The following is a 16,191-nucleotide window of genomic DNA, read 5'->3' as shown; positions in this document are numbered from 1 at the left end:
TGAAGAAGATGAAGAAAGAAAGGGCAAACGCAGAGAAGAGGACAAACTAGTAGAGAGAAGCTAATAGAGACAGACTAGTAGATGAAAAAAGAAGAATGTTGCAATGACTTTTAGGAAACAGTTGAAGCAGGCTCTGTGTGGTCAGGAGGTACTCCCAGATGACTGGATAACAGCAGTCTTTCGTTATAAAAGCTTCGATTGACATTGCTATTTGCTTTGCCTTTTCTGATGACGGTGGAAAATTTTTTAGAATATCCAATCTAGTTTTTTGACCTCAGGAAGTACTCACAGCAGAACTTGTTGAAGCCAAACTCACGCTGGTTGCACCGGAACGGTTTCTTCCCTCCTCCGGATGAAACCCTGCACTGCGATTGTGCAAATTTGTTGTGATTGTTATATATTAAATTTTGGTGCAACAGAACTTGCACACAGCATGACTTTTATCCAACTGACCATCCACTGTATAAAACCCAAAATGCTTCCAAACAGTCGCACCACCACCACCACTAATGAAGATGCTGAGGTTCTCTTTGTGAGTGACTAGGATGGATAGGATCAGGAATTAGAACATTGAAGAACCAGCACATGTTTGAGGTTTTGGAGATAAAATCAGAGAGGCCAGACTGAGATGGTTCCAACATGTTCAGAGGAGAGACAGTGAACATATTGGTAGAAGGATCCGATTGTTGTTTTTCCACGTAAAAATAATACAAACTGAGCATTAATAAAACATTGTAGCACACTGTAAGGTCACATCTTTGCCAAATTCAAAGTGCTTCCACACACTGGACTGGAAAGATGGCTTGATCCTTCTTTGCTACCATCATGTGTGTTGTCCGCTGTGATCACACTTGGTGTTTTTTATTTTTTATTTTTTAGTAAAATAAACTAACCCTCCCTCATTGTATTTTTTTACAATAATGATTATTGATTCATCTGATTTTATTTTATTTTTTTAATGCTTTATGTCTACTTGATTTTATTAACAATATTCCTCAGGTAGATCGATCTAATTGGATTGTAGGATTTAAATAATTTATGTATCAATTTGTGAACCAGGTATCACGATAAACTTTGAATTATGTGCGAGAGAAAAGAAACACACCCATACTTAAGACCAATAAATGACAATGTCAAATATCCAAAAGAAAAATAAAGATAAAATAAGGTAATCAGGAGGAAAACAACAAATACTCGAGTATCAATAAAGCTGCGAAAATTAGTGTTGTACTCCCACATGAATATATTGACATGATTCAAGTTAAAAACAATGGATCTTGAAACAGAACTCTGTGGTGCGCCATGTATCAAACTATACCTTATGGACGGGAAGATTCCATGAAAAATGAAGTAGTTTCTAGTAAAGAACTTAAACAAGTTACAACCAGTTAAAGTAAAATCAAACATGCCATGTGGTCTTTTGTTGGGTCTAATACTGCATTAGCAATATGTTAAGCTAAAGCAAATTTCATTGACTTGTATGTTAAATGGGGTGTTTAAAACCTGCTTTATTTATTTATTTATTTTATTACAATGAAACGCCAAATTTAAACACCTTCACCACACCATACAGAAACTATTTTTATGGCACACCTAATCGGTATAAACAAAAGCAAATTGTTTCACGTGCAGTTTACATGGGTCAACCGATATTTTTCTTTTTCTAAAAACATAACTTTGTTTTTGAGTCACGTAAAAGCGGTTAAGCTAACAAAATATTAGCAAGTGAATAAACGTCTCTTTTAAGCGGACTTACCTGACCGCCGATAGTGATGTCGAAGAAAACGATTGGATTGTTTGGGTTTGAAGGTTGAACAGACATAATGAGTTTTATATGTACAACTTATTCAGATAAAATAATAGCAATGCTGAGTTTACACGCCACTCATTTGAAAACTAGGCACATGCGCAGTAAGAGTCTACGGTGGCTCGCGGCAGTCAAACAGCTAATTTGCGTTTTTTTAATCCAAACTTTATTGAACAAATACAAAAACAAACAATGGCAAGCAGTGCTACACTGTTATCACTGACAAGTGGTGCTTACGAGTAAAAGCTTTGAGATAGTATGGAGGACCACAAAAGTATTTTAAAAAACCAATAGAGAGAAAACGTATTTGTTAAATAATCATTTAAAATGACAATTTAAAATAGCCTAATACTGGATATTTTTTATCACAAGGAGAGTTTTTCATAATCCAATTTCACAACATAGTTTCTTCTGATAAAACACATTCCTTGTCTCACTTCGCCTTACTGTCTTATATTTACTGAACTCATTTCAACATCTGTCTTTATTACATTTGACAGATTTGTGCCCAAACTATATTTGTTTTGCAAAAGATTTTCATTGTTTATGGTAAACTTCATAATCTCGCTAGACTTTTGTATTTCGATTCAGTACACTTTGATCCAACAGTTTTGTTTATAAAAACAAGTAGCCTACCCCACCCATCCTGCTCCCACATACACACACCTTTACTTTTTAACTAGTTTTGGCAGCCCGTGTATCCAGTTCATCCACAAATTCAACATATTTCTAATGTGACTTCATACCTAAAGGAATTTGACCTCTTTGCATGACTGAAGTTTTAGAACAGTCAAAAAATCTTGTATGTCAAGTCTAGGTTTCAACACTTTAACCTAAGCCAGACTTACCATTTTAACAAAACTTTTCTTTCTTTTAATTTATTCTTCATATATTCAGTATTTACCAATAACATACATTTGGGCCAACGAACAGTAAACAATTAAACAATGAAATATTAATTACTCATTGTACATGGTCACACTTACGATGTTTAATTTCTGCTTGAGTAATTTTGACTTCATGGTGAACATCAATGATCTGGTGGTGGGTTCCATACTTTATATCATGTTCAGAAAGGATGTGAGATACTGATTCAAATTTTACTGAAGATCATATAACAACAACATTTGCATTGGCTACATGTAAAACTTGTTTGGGAGGTCAAGTTGTGAAATTCCTCGATCTCTTTGGCAGCAAATGGAGACAGATAGTCTGTCCCACACCCGAGTATACTGTTCCGAATTAAGTCAAACACCTGTTGCTCAGGCGACTTGTCCGTTGAAGCCTCTTAAAGAGCCGATGGGTTCATTTTCATGTCTGATGCACTTCTGTCTTATAAATATCCAACAGTCCATTTAACTGCTTTGTGTGTTCATTTTTTTTCACAGAAAATTGTGGAGAAAACATTAAGTTGATTTTGAACACATTGATGAATGTGATTGACCTGGGCATAATAGAGGTCAACAGAAAAGAACAGGCCAAGCTCTCCTCTCCTCCTCCATCTAGAATGCAAGTACATTATCTAACCTTTTACCCAGGTGCAGCTAAATAACAAATCAAACAAGGTGAAACAGGCAAAACTGCTAAGTGACAAAGACATGCAAATAACCTACTAGTGGCTCCCACACTTGGCTTGAATTACTTGTATGATAAGTTTTAGCTCAATTGTATTTATTTGAATGAGGCAGAGTAAATTGCATGTAGGACAAGGTGCTCCAAGTATCAAGGTTGGACAATACAGGCAAGAACACAGGTCTGTTTAATAATGAACTTTATAGCATCTTCTATTCTCATGATTATCTCATCCAAACCGTAGGTTTTGTCCATCACCAAGAACATTTAGCCTTGATGACATAATTTTCAGTTTGATCTCTTGAAATTAATTTCACTTTCATGTGGTATTAAAAAAAATCAAATTGCACAAATACTAGTTTTACATTACTGTAGCTTAAAGTAAAAACAAACAAGGACAAACTGACTCAAAAATAGCTTTTACCCAACTGAAATCAATGCTGCCATTAAATAAAATGCACTTTATGATTATTCATGTGCTGACAGAGAATGTCTGTTTGTGTGATTGTCTGTGGGTATGCAAATGTTTTATGACTTGTTTTTATTATTTATTTGTTTTGTTCTTATTACTCATTTTACTTTATGCTAAAACTCTTAGGTATAAATTATATTTTTTATTATGCTTCTAGAAGCAGAATGAATGAGGCACTGACCAGTGAGTACCTTCAATTTCATTGTATGTGTGACAATGACTATAATAAATCTATTCTATTTTATGCATTCACCTTTGCAACAACTTTCACTTTTTGAAACAGAGGAAATAAACTTTTTGTTGAGTAAATACACTTTCACTGTAATTGTTCATTCTTTATATTATAGTTTTATACATTAACAGTTAAATTAACCTACTTTAGCAAGCTTTTGACACGAACCACCAAACTACTTTTAAAAAACATCAATGTAGGTCAATTAGATTGTACAGCAGCAATCCATTAAGCATTAACTCCTACAAAACACTGATCTCTTATCAGAAAATGTTTAATGTCGCTTCTGTTACCTGGTTTCAGTGAGCTTTCTTAAGGTTTTTTTGTAAGTTTAAGTGAACTATTGGTATAAAATATAAAGACAAACAAAAAGGGAAAAGAACAGGGGATAAAAAAAAAATGCACTTACCTGATTACAGTATTGATACAGAAATAAATACATAAATGAATGTTACAAGCAATACAGAGGGGAGAAATCCAAAATTAAATTTGTGAGTGTCCTTTGTATCATAGTCACCATAAATTTATTTTATCTTAATGTCTTGTAATCTCTTTCCTTTTTGGATTTTTGGAGTATCCTATTATCTTAGGGGAAAGTACAAAATAAAAATCTCATATTTTCACTCAAGTAAGTCAGTCTATCTTTTTCTAATTCCTCTCAATTTTCATAGAAACATTTTTCACAATAGTGCTCAACATCATCAGGTTCTACGGACTTCAGTCTATTTTTTAAAAGTTATTAAGGAGTTCTAAATATTTTATATCCATTTCCTACCCTCTATGTGAAAAGTAAAGTCAAAAAGTGAACGACTAAGTTAATTTCTGTAAGAAAAACGGAAAAACTATCTAGTAAAGGCAGTCTGTATGTCTCTGGAGAATGTTGCACTACTGAGTCTTAGTTGTCAGACCTGAAAATTGTCTTTTCCTCGACACTCATTCAGATCTCAAAGGTGACAAGCCTCTTGGCCTGTTTTTCCTCCTTTAACTCTTCAAGAGTCGATTGTACCTGTTCTGGAAGCCTGTCATCCTGTGACATGTTTATATACTGTAACAGCAAACTGGAATTCCATACTGTCTTTCCTAAGAACACCAGATAAGTAAAGCACACACCCGTCCACACCTTTTTGGATTAGAATGTTTATTTCTAATCTGAAAACCATTCATTTTCTCACTAACATTTTTTACACATATTCATATGGGTGGCATTAAAACACTTAAATAGAAAACTAAAGCCTAAATACTTTTTAAGTCTAAACTTTAAAATAAATTTGTAAGAAATTAAAAATGTTGCTCCATCTCATTTGAGGGAACATCAAGAAATAAAAATTCTTACTTGATAAACTGAAAATTAAATAAATAGGTGACATGCCACTACTATTCATTATCCATACCTGCTGCTCACATGGGAAGGGTCAAAGTAATGGCTGTAGCTTATCTCAGCTGCTATAGAGCCAAGGCGGGGTCCAACCTGGAGTCATGCATTAATTGATGAGTACAAACAGCTCTAATGGACAATTCAGAGCCACAAATACAGCTAGGTAACGTTATTTTGGACTTTGAGAAGGAGGGGGTTCTAGAGAAAACACACTTGAGGAGAACTCAAGGAGTCATGGCCGCCTCACAAGTCCGTCGCACAGCCCAACAACTAACTCATTCTCTAAAAATAAACAGTGGCTTAAATATTAATTTCAAAATCACATGTTCCTTTCATTAATGCTCTCTACAAGGATTCCTCCTTCGAAGTTGTGGCAAAAATATTTTTTTAGAATTAGAGAACAGCGAAAGTATGTTTAAAGTCTGATTTAATTGTAGCTCTGTTCTAATTCTACTGCTGTTTACTTTAAAACAATAATAGAGCACGTAAAAGCAGATTCAAATGTTACATTTAAAGACTGCATAATGCCACAACAAAAACAAAGTGTCGATTTTTGCACCAGAACGCCCCCCAGTGGCAGCATCAAATAGCACACGTGTGTGATTAAAAGGAGCTCAACTGAGTTTGAGAATTTCTTTCATTCTGTAATATATATTTACAACAGGACACTTTTTAATTTTTTATAGGATCCTGATATAAACATTATTTTTTCTAGCTTTGTGCCACTACTAGATCTATAAATTCTGATGGGAAGATGTTTAATCATGTAAAAAAAAAGCTACTATTTCAAAGTAGCTTTTCAAAGCTTTTCATTTTGTGTTATACTTTTAAAATAATCAGAATTTTCATAAATGTTGCAGAAATTGACAAACTGACAACACAGGCTTAAATAGCATTTCTTCACACTGGATGGTGACTAATAAAAAGTTTTCAATGTTAGTTTTGGCATTTTGCTTGGTAGCAAAAAGAGACTTTTCATTGAGAGGTCAAAACACGTATACCTGAAAAATCATAGTGCATAGTCATTGCAATATGTGTTGAAAGCAAATCAATAAATACTAAAAACTTAGGACATTTGCATTTCTGAGATTTTTCTTTATCCCCAAGCCTGGGTCTCCTTGTGCCAGTCCCCAGCCCGGATAAAATACAGGGTTGTGACAGGAAGGACATCTGGCACATGATTCACTGCCTAACAATCTGTGCAAATCAGTAGAAGCTGTGACCTTTTCAACCAATCAAAATAAAATGTTAGAGCAATTATTTAAGAAAACAGAGTTTGCAGAGGGCCATTGTCTGAGCTTGACATGCCAAATCTAATATATATATATATATATATATATATATATATATATATATATATATATATATTTACTCAAACATATTCGAAGATAGAAAGATTCATAGATTATTCAGTACTACTGGGAATTGTTTTGGCTTTTAAATTACAACTACAGCATTAATTTTCTCAAAAACCCATTTATTGACAAATAACTTGAAATGCTTGGCAAGAACCTTATTGTTTTTAGAATTTAATGAGAAACAGTAACATTTTACCAAAATATAGAGGAAACTTAATACAACACATCACAAGGAGAACTTGTGTTTTTAAGCTTTAATTTTCACAATAAAACAAAAGTTTATTGTTTAACCAAAAGAAAAAAATAACTCCACAAAAATGACAAAGTGACTATAAGGATTTGTCAAATCTCTACCAAATCATTATCATCAAAAAAAAACATTTAGCAATAAAGATGGTGAAAGACTGCTCCTTCAGCAGTTAGATTATTACTACCTAAAGCAAAAAATAGAAATGTTTTATGTAAAATAATAAGGTTTTTTGACATTTACGCCATATTCAGACAGAGCAGGAGTCAGGTCCTCCATCGTCAATGTGTACTTCTTATCCTAAAATTAATAAAAAAGGATATATAGTCAAGGACTACAATTTTAGAATGCAGCATCTCTGTTTTAAAAATGAGAAGAAAAGTTTTATTGCAAATTAAAAACTGACCACCACTCACCTTTGTCTTACTTCTGGAGCTTCCAGAGGCTGTTCCCTTCATTTTACAGTACTGCAGTGCATCATTGGCAATGTCAGAAATAAACTTTTGAGAGGCGAGGGAGATCAAACGGATTCTGTGAACATCCAAAAGAAAGTTATTGGTTAGTTTTCAGATAGGGTTGTAATATTTATGCATTTAACACACGTGTACCAAAAGAGTGAGAGGGACCTGGTGGCAGAAAAGATGGCAGCTGAAAATGATTAGCCAGAAGGACGTCCAAGACCGGAACTTTTTCAGTCATTTTCAAGCATGTTCTTCCTATGCTTTTTTTCCCCACTTTGTTGCATAAACCACGGTTTGAAATAAAAGAAAACTACTCTAATTCCTCATATGTTGTCATATCTTGATCTATTTTTTTTATGAGAAATACTTTTTATTGGGTATTTTATATCGGATAAAAATTAGCCCGCAAACGTGATGGTGTAACTTTTTATAGCGAAAGTGCTCCAATGAAGCTCCAATGTAAAAGTCTTAACAGTTTACTAATCTAAACACTTTTGTTAATAACCTTCAATAAAACATTTACCATTTTTTGACACATTGTAAGCTAATCCTGAACAGTATATATATATATTTTTTTTTCATAAAAGTGGCTACAACTCAGCCACCAATTTGTCTGCCACCAGGTCCTCTTGGAGTGATTGGGACATGCTTAAATCTCAAATCAGGCTGTACACAAACACAAAAAAAGAAGCAACAAGAAAGAAAACAATCTGTAAAGAACATTTGCAATTGGCCCTACATGTTTTGACAACAAATACATGGTTTAAAGCATTATATAAGCACACTATTTATTCAAACTATAGATATTTAGCTGCATTGTATTTAAAATGCATGTTTTTCTTCCCTCTCAGATGTTTAGAGAAGTACATAAACAAATCAAATCTAAACTTTATTTATCAGAGGCGCTTCTCAAGCTTTGAGCAGCTCAAAGATCTTTACAATTACAAGTAAGGCTTAGGCACAAAGATTAAAATCAACCTATCCCTTTTCTCCTTTGACAAATGCACCCTATGACCCCAAGCACAATTAATACAAAGATTTAGTTATAAAAGAGACTTATGAAAAAACACTTTCTTTGTGCCATCCAAAGTTTGTCTTAAATTCTTAATTCTTAAATTGTGCTAAAAGGCCAGAAAATGTTTTGTCTGATCATGATTTTTTTTATGAATATGCTTTGCTGGTAATTGCTTTATTTTGATGCTATGTTGCGGGAGGAAAAGCTCTTAAAAAACAGAGGAAACAATAATTAATTTGTTATTATATTTGCACAAAAAAGCTACATTTTTAGATTTGGTACCATTTGTTATGCTAAAACTTAGTAGATAATCATTTTGGCATTAATATTAAAGAAAACTTGGACATATTTCTAGTTTCAAACACTTACATTCTTGGGTCAGACGCCTCAAATCCAGCTCGGTTGAGATAATATCCCGTAACTGCATCAGGAATCTACAAAAGTAGTAAAATAAATAAATAAATAAGAGAGATTTAACGAGCTTAGTTAGTTACTCTGCCAGTACAATGTAAACAAAAAGACAGCAGTAATGTCTTGAACCAAGGCATCCCCATCAATAACTCAAAGGTAAAGGTGATTAACTCACCGTAGGAGTGTAATCCTCCAGCTGCATGAGGAAATCAGCCAGAGGTGTGGTGGAGACGGCAGGTTTCACATCCCCGTTGGTGATGCCAGTGGGAACGTAGACTCCATTGGACACTGATGTGTCTGCTGATGGAGTTGCCGGGGCTGCCGAAGCTGCAGCTGTAAAGATAAATTTGCAATCACTTAAATCAATCTTAATATATTAACACCCTGTTGGTGGTGGGGTTTAACAGTAATTCAAAAACATGTTAGTTATAAGTTTTAGCAGAACGAAATGTAAGAATAATAATAAACAAATCAATAGTTTTTTGACAAATCCTCAAAATATACGTGCAGGATTTAACAATGGATTAGTAATGAATTATGGAAATCAAACTGAGTTAACTAACTAAACATCAGATGTCAGATGAGGGGATCTCGTAGCACAACGTTGTTAGCACAGAGATGTTGGCCAAAACTGTTACGTTACCATTGTTTGTAACCGAAGGAATGCTGCTGACGCTGGCTGTTGCATTATCATTGGCAATGCAATTACTCGAAGCTGAAGACGTCGTGGACGCAACTCCTGTTGTAACAGACGGATTTACGTTGTCTACATTCATGTTTATGTTAGCTAAAATGCTAATCTCGAAAAGCTAACTCTGAAATGTCTGGGGAATTTATCAAAATTGCTATACCGTGCTATATAGCAACACGACCAGAAGCTTAGAAAAGTTGATAAAAGAGATTTTTTTTTAACTCCAAGAAAACTAAACAAAACAGAAAACTACCGCTTGTTTGTTTTTTGTTGCTGTGAGAAAGCCTAGCCTGTGCTGCAGTCGCTCACGTCATGTGACCGCGACAATGCGTAAGATTTGATGACGTAAGCCGTTGGGGTTGCGTTTGAGATTATCTGATTATGCAACAACAGCAATCTGATCAGCGTTTGTAAAACGTTTATAGTTTGGCTGTTTTACTATTGAGCAATATATACAATTGAAATACAGTTAGAAATATAAATCAGATGTAATAATCACGGCAAGTGGTCAATAATTGAAAAAAGTTTTTTAAATTGTGAGAGCTTCTTAGATGTTGAACACATTGGACTGATTTAAATGGAGTTTATTATACACAAACCACGTGTTTTAACGTATCTTGTTAGGAGATCTGAACTTTAGAAATCTTGTTAGCATTCATCTCTTCATTTTACGACAGGACATGTTTATGACAGACAGATATAGTTCTTTACGAGGGACATTGAACGCACCAGATGAATATAGTCAGTGGCGACTGAAGGAAGAGTGGAGGGTGCAACTTTTTTTTTGTATTTACGAAGAAGTAGGCGTTGTGTGACTTTTATCGTCCATGTGAAGAACATGTTTACTCATTGACCTCCGATGACTTAGCAGTTTCGTCTAGACAAAGCGGGGGGAAATATCCAGCAGGTTTTGATAGTCGTGTTGGAAAAATCAGGTAGACATAACATCCTTTCATGAAGTGGCGAATGTGGTCTTACCAGAAATTGTGATGTGGAATACGCCTTCTCCTTTGTGTTGTTGTGTCTGTAAAATAGGATAGTGATTAATGAGTTTGAGTTTGCTACTGGTAGGAAACAATGTGTTGTTCGGAAGCGGTGGATCTTCCTCATCAGTCAAGTGTTTACCATCTACGATCTGTGTCAGAGTTTCAGTTTTAAACAATGACTGCTCCGGTCCGAGCAATCGTGATAGGAGCTGGCTGCCGGGGAGAAGGCTACTCTGTGTTTGCATTAATCCATCCTGAACGCATGAAGGTATATCTTCTCTTTCTCCTGTTTTTGGAGTCTCTTATGACAAATGTATAACACATGTAACCACGATAAACATTTGCTGATATGAAATGGGACACATTTTTGTTAAAATATAATTGAACTATTCGAAATACATTTAAAAAGACAAATTGTTTACTTAAATTAATATTTGTGGCCAAAAATTAGTATTGTGTTTCTTACATTTTTATATGTTGTGGCCAGACCTTTGTTGTAGGAATCGATTATAATACAATTCTAATTTGTGCTCAAACTTGCTAATAAAGTGTCAATTTGTTCACACATAATACTAACTAGTGGGTTTAAAATGCTGTGGACACAAAATACCAATTCGTGGACACAAAATCCTAATAATAAAACACAACGCACAAAATAATAATGCACAGAATAATAATTTGTGTACTCAAAATACACATTTATGTACAAAACAGTAGCTTCTGTAAACAAAATGCTAATTTGTAACCATATTGAATAAAATAATAACTTGAGTGACATAATAATAATTTGTGCAAACAAAATGCAAATTTCATGTGCAAAGATACTAATTTGTGTGGAAAACAATGCTAATTTGTGGCCACAATACATACAATTTGTGTGCACAAAATAATAATTCCACACACAAAATGTGTGCAACAAGAAACTTATTTGTGGAAACAAAATACAAATTTTTCGCCACAAATTACTAATTTGTGGACGCAAAATGTTAACTTGTGACCACAACACATCAACTAATGATTTGTGTGCACAAAATAATAATTTGTGCACATGATATGCAAATTTGTGTGCAAAAAAATACCAGTTTGATATTTTGTGGCCACAAACTGCTGTTAAAATGCTAATGTGTGTACTCAAAAAACTAACTTTATATATAATAATAATTTTTACCTACAATATATTAATTTGTACGCACAAAGTACTAATTTACTTGCACAAAATGCAAATGAAATTATAATTTGTAACCACAAAATACAAGTTCATGCACATGTTAAACTAATTTGTTCATACAAAATGCTAATTTGTGGCCACAAATTCCTAATAAAGTGGTCATTTGTGTGCACAAAATACTACATAGTGGCCACAAATGAATTGGCTGTGTGTGTCTATTATATTAAATGTGTGTGTGTGTCATATAAAATGTGTGTGGAACCTGTTATATGTAGGACAGCATATTTTATATTGTTGTTTTATATACTCTAAATTAATTTCAGGTTGTAGCTGTTGCTGACCCAAGAAAGTTTGCCCGTACCAATCTTCAACAACAACATCAAATAGACAATGAAAATGTCTTTGAAGGTATAGACTAATTGCAAAAACAGACTGGAATGGCTCACACTGCCTGTCTTCTCAGCTGCATTCTGTTTGAACAGATTGGCAATCTGTGGCTGATAGAGAGAAGTTTGCAGATGCTGTGTTAATTTGCACACCTGATCGGCTTCATAAGGTAAAAAAAACAGAAAATGTATATAAATATCATCCTTTTCTATATAAACATTTTTTTAATTTGTGAAATCTTATATTTTTCAGGATCCTGCTGTGGCCTTTGCAAAAAAGGGATACCATATTCTTCTGGAGAAACCATTGGCAGTAAGTGTTTCTACACCAAAGGAAATAGTCTTTTTTCAAATCATAAAGTGATTTTTTTTCCCGGAAACCTGAGTTGCTGTGTTTTTTGCTATGATTTAATGCACTCTAATCTGTTCACATCTTCAGACAACTGCAGAGGATTGCAGGACAATAGTGGAGGCCTGTGTCCAGAGTAATGTGATGCTTTCTGTTGGCCATGTTCTACGATATGATCCAGTTATCTGCAAGATAAAGGTGAATATATTCTTAGTAAACTGAGTTCACAAGATTTTTGATAAATAAAAAAAAACAATTCCAGTTAAAATGTCTAGTCTGTCTATACATCCAGACACTGAGAGGAGGTAGAGTTTAAGCATTTTAAACATTTTAAAGTACAAAAAAGTGATATTTTTATATATTTAGGAATAAAAAATGTAAAAGTTACAACTTTCTAGAAATTAAACATATTTGTTTAATTGTGTGCATCCACTTCTTTTTCCTCCAGGAGCTCATAGATGCAGGAGTCATTGGGGATGTGGTGCACATTCAGCACCTTGAGCCGGTAAGATTGGAAGCACAGCTGCCATGTTACATCCTCATCTAATATTTGTATGAATTGGATTTAAATGAGTTTAGCAAAAAAAAAATCTGCAGCTTAAGCACATTTTTCTGTTGCTTACATCATTTGCTTGGATTTGGTATAAAAGGATCCGACTTAAGGTTTTATACCTAAACTTTAAGCAACTAGCAAACAAGTTCTGATTACAAATAATTGCATCCAGTAAAAAAGAACAAAGGTACCAAGTGGTTTTAAATGTAGGTCATTACTAACCACTATTGTAAGTAAAAATCTTATAAAAAGCTGCAGAAAATTAGCAGATTCCTTTGTTTATTGCATATTTCTAATGTATTTTGCCTGCATTAATGTATAGTAAGCAAATGCAGTGCAAAGTTAGAGCTGTCCAAACGTTGCTGGTCAGGTTAGTGATCGCCCCAAAGCATTTTGGACTTTGGGGAAGAAAAGTACCATAAATGTGTGCCTTTACCCATTTAATGTCCCCATTATGCTTAAAATGCGATACATCTCTTGATCCAGGTCGGGTTTTATCACTTCGCTCACTCATTTGTCCGAGGCAACTGGAGAAACGAAGCAGAGAGCTCTTTTGCTCTTCTGGCCAAATCATGCCACGACATTGACCTGATTCATCACTGGGCCGGAGCACGCAGGTACTTTGAGAGAAAGAATCATGCATTATTAAAGTTTGTCTTCAGGAAGATGCTTGGTTGAGTAGCAAAATGTTTCAAGAAAGAAGATACCATAACTCAACTTCAAGACAGAGATAAATTAGAAATATCACCAACATTTTTAAAGTTTCACTACAATCATCTTTTGATCTTTTGTAATTGCATTCCCAGTCATCTTTTAATTATGATTATTACATTTTTAGCCACAATTTAAAAAAACAGTGTCCTATTCCAGGTTTTGCAGATCGTTATGAGAAATTTAACTCTGAGTTGCCCTAGTTCCCATCATCCATTTGTTTAGACTCTCCCACTAGCTTATGGTCCCTTACACCCTGTACCTAACATTACCGATGCAACAAAAATGGTGAGCAATATGGGAGCTATCCAGTCATACAATTCTGAGTCAGATGCTATGAAAACGAAGACGTACATAGATCTATTTGTCTGCAAGTGGATGCATCAGAGCGCAGTGGAGCAGGGAGATCGTGGCCCGCTGTTTTTTCTTTTTTGTTGTATGTTCTCCGTCACACTTAAAAGCTTTTTCAAATGGCATTTTCGCGTCTGCTCCTGATACACAACAATCTGAATAAAGAAATAATCAGGAATGCAATTTGAGGCTAAATTTTCTTGATGTTCATCATGACAAAAATACTGCAAGAACATGGTACAAATGCCAAAAAACACAATTTTCATTAATGTGAGTTGTTAAAACTAATTTAAATTCAACAAAGGCATTACATGTTATACTGATTTTTGATGCATTAGACAAAACCTGCAAACCATAAGAGCCTCTGATGTGTCTTTTACCTGACAGATGTGTGAAAGTGTCGTCATTTGGATCTGTCAGCCACTTCACAAAAGAACACAAGGTATCTTGTCTATTCTGTCTACAGAACATAAAAAAGACTAGCTATAATATCCCCCTCTTGATTTAAACATACTTTCCTTCTATCTGTAAAAGTTTAGTGAGCTGAGTGACAGCTAGAAAGATTTCATATTTCTTTGGACACCAAGTTTATGAATGCAGGCTCTCTCATTCTGATCTGTCATCAATCTTGCAGTGTTTTCGTATATATACTCTAGCTCAAGTGGCGTGTGTGTAACATGTGGAATTGTGCTCATCCTGTTTTGCTTAAATAGCTTTTTTGATTCCTCTCTGTCTGCTCCCCCGTCTCCCTTAAACCAACCGGCCTCTGCTCTGGGTTGCCTCCTGTTTAAGAGATGTTTCTTCCTCTCCGCTGTAGTCCTTTCTCTTGCTCTTGGGCTCTGTAAAGTAGCTGAAGACAGCTTTTATTGATAGCATCAATAAAACTGAGCTCAGTGAATTCTATTTAGCCAAAAGGTGCCGGGGATCGTTGTCTTGACTGCTCGATAGAGAAAGACTGTCCATACTCAGCATGCAAAATCTACCTGGACAGAGTAAAGCAGGTAAGCTTGATTAGGCCTTTATTATCACCTCAGACTTTACAGTATTGCAGTATATTATTTGAGGAGAATTAAATGTGTGTGTGAATAGGGGCACACTGGCTGGCCGGTGTCAGTCATATGTCCAAGCTCATTCCCTGATATTGAATCAGTAACGGAGGCTCTGAGGACAGGACCTTACGGCCGCTGTGTCTACAAATGCGACAATGATGTCTGCAGTAACCAGGTAGTTTACCAGTAACACTTTGAATTAGAACCACTTGGCATCTGCCAGTTATTAAGCTTATAAAGTAACTTGGGTACAAACTTACTCACAAATGCTTAATTTTCATTGACGTTGTTTTTTTTTTTTTTTTACAGTATTTTTTTGTTTTTTTTTTTGTTTTCTGCAGATTAAAAAAAGTTCCTCATATCCTGTGAACTTTATAAAGCATTTATTATTTATAATCCAGTTTCATAAAAGTTCATATCCCACCACCTTTTCATGTTTGTCTTACATTTGTTTTTGCAGGTGGTAAACATGGAGTTTGAAGGAGGGCTGACAGCCGCCTTCACCATGGTGGCGTTCACAGAAGAAATCTGCCAAAGAAAGACAACCATTTATGGCAGCAAGGTACTTAATATATTTCAGATCTGAATAAAAATTAAATATTCATTACAGCTGTATTGTTTGTGTATGAGTTAGATCATTTTTAAGCTACATTTGACCGTTTTTTCTAATGGATTTCATAGTCAGTCTGTAGAAAAACAAACAGAGATTATGTTTACATGCACACAATGTTCTAAAATAAAGCATAGTTGGAAAAACCTATCTTTTTTTAAATGTATTGACCTGTTTTGCAGCAGGAATATTCCTATTTATGTTTCTCAGAGCATATTCTAAATAATATATCTTCAGTATGCACTCTGCTAGGAAACCAATACCACCGATTTGTACTCAAACACACAAAGATATGGTTAAAAAGCAGTGGCGGGCCATGCATTTCACACCTAGGCCTTCAGTAGTGCTCCATCTGAATTAACCCAACCCTCATTAACTATTTTATGG

The 16,191-nt window shown here is 34.6% G+C and overlaps 3 protein-coding genes across 4 annotated transcripts in view; 1 reads left to right on the top strand and 2 right to left on the bottom strand.

Annotated features, from left to right (window-relative positions):
- Positions 1 to 1,945, bottom strand: part of ppih (peptidylprolyl isomerase H (cyclophilin H)) — a 19,193-nt gene extending 17,248 nt beyond the window's left edge. Inside the window, exon 1 of the mRNA XM_024293971.2 lies at positions 1,757 to 1,945. Within this exon, the coding sequence (XP_024149739.1) occupies positions 1,757 to 1,822 (66 nt within the window). The 5' untranslated portion in view covers positions 1,823 to 1,945. The remainder of the gene's footprint in view (positions 1 to 1,756) is intronic.
- Positions 1,946 to 7,055: 5,110 nt separating this feature from the next.
- taf10 (TAF10 RNA polymerase II, TATA box binding protein (TBP)-associated factor) lies at positions 7,056 to 9,873 on the bottom strand (the record flags this gene model as incomplete). The annotated part of the gene is given in 5 exon segments (XM_024292305.1): positions 7,056 to 7,363; positions 7,480 to 7,594; positions 8,909 to 8,973; positions 9,126 to 9,283; positions 9,594 to 9,873. Coding segments are annotated over 5 exon segments (561 nt in total). The 3' UTR covers positions 7,056 to 7,273.
- A 463-nt stretch (positions 9,874 to 10,336) lies between these two features.
- Positions 10,337 to 16,191, top strand: part of zgc:154075 (uncharacterized protein LOC556929 homolog) — a 9,632-nt gene continuing 3,777 nt past the window's right edge. Inside the window, exons 1-12 of one of the 2 annotated variants that reach the window (XM_024292300.2) lie at positions 10,338 to 10,576; positions 10,786 to 10,895; positions 12,119 to 12,203; positions 12,278 to 12,351; positions 12,435 to 12,494; positions 12,621 to 12,728; positions 12,979 to 13,035; positions 13,570 to 13,700; positions 14,533 to 14,587; positions 15,054 to 15,146; positions 15,235 to 15,369; positions 15,655 to 15,756. In XM_024292300.2, coding sequence (XP_024148068.1) covers positions 10,803 to 10,895; positions 12,119 to 12,203; positions 12,278 to 12,351; positions 12,435 to 12,494; positions 12,621 to 12,728; positions 12,979 to 13,035; positions 13,570 to 13,700; positions 14,533 to 14,587; positions 15,054 to 15,146; positions 15,235 to 15,369; positions 15,655 to 15,756 — 993 coding nt within the window. In that variant the 5' untranslated portion in view covers positions 10,338 to 10,576; positions 10,786 to 10,802. Of the gene's footprint in view, positions 10,577 to 10,785; positions 10,896 to 12,118; positions 12,204 to 12,277; positions 12,352 to 12,434; positions 12,495 to 12,620; positions 12,729 to 12,978; positions 13,036 to 13,569; positions 13,701 to 14,532; positions 14,588 to 15,053; positions 15,147 to 15,234; positions 15,370 to 15,654; positions 15,757 to 16,191 lie in introns of both variants that reach the window. The other variant, XM_024292301.2, reaches the window with a different exon arrangement.

Source organism: Oryzias melastigma, linkage group LG7 (genome assembly GCF_002922805.2).
Source record: "Oryzias melastigma strain HK-1 linkage group LG7, ASM292280v2, whole genome shotgun sequence".
NCBI classification, from domain to species: Eukaryota; Metazoa; Chordata; class Actinopteri; order Beloniformes; family Adrianichthyidae; genus Oryzias; species Oryzias melastigma.
The sequence above is the reverse complement of the archived record's forward strand: the minus strand, read 5'-3'. Positions and strand labels throughout refer to the sequence as shown.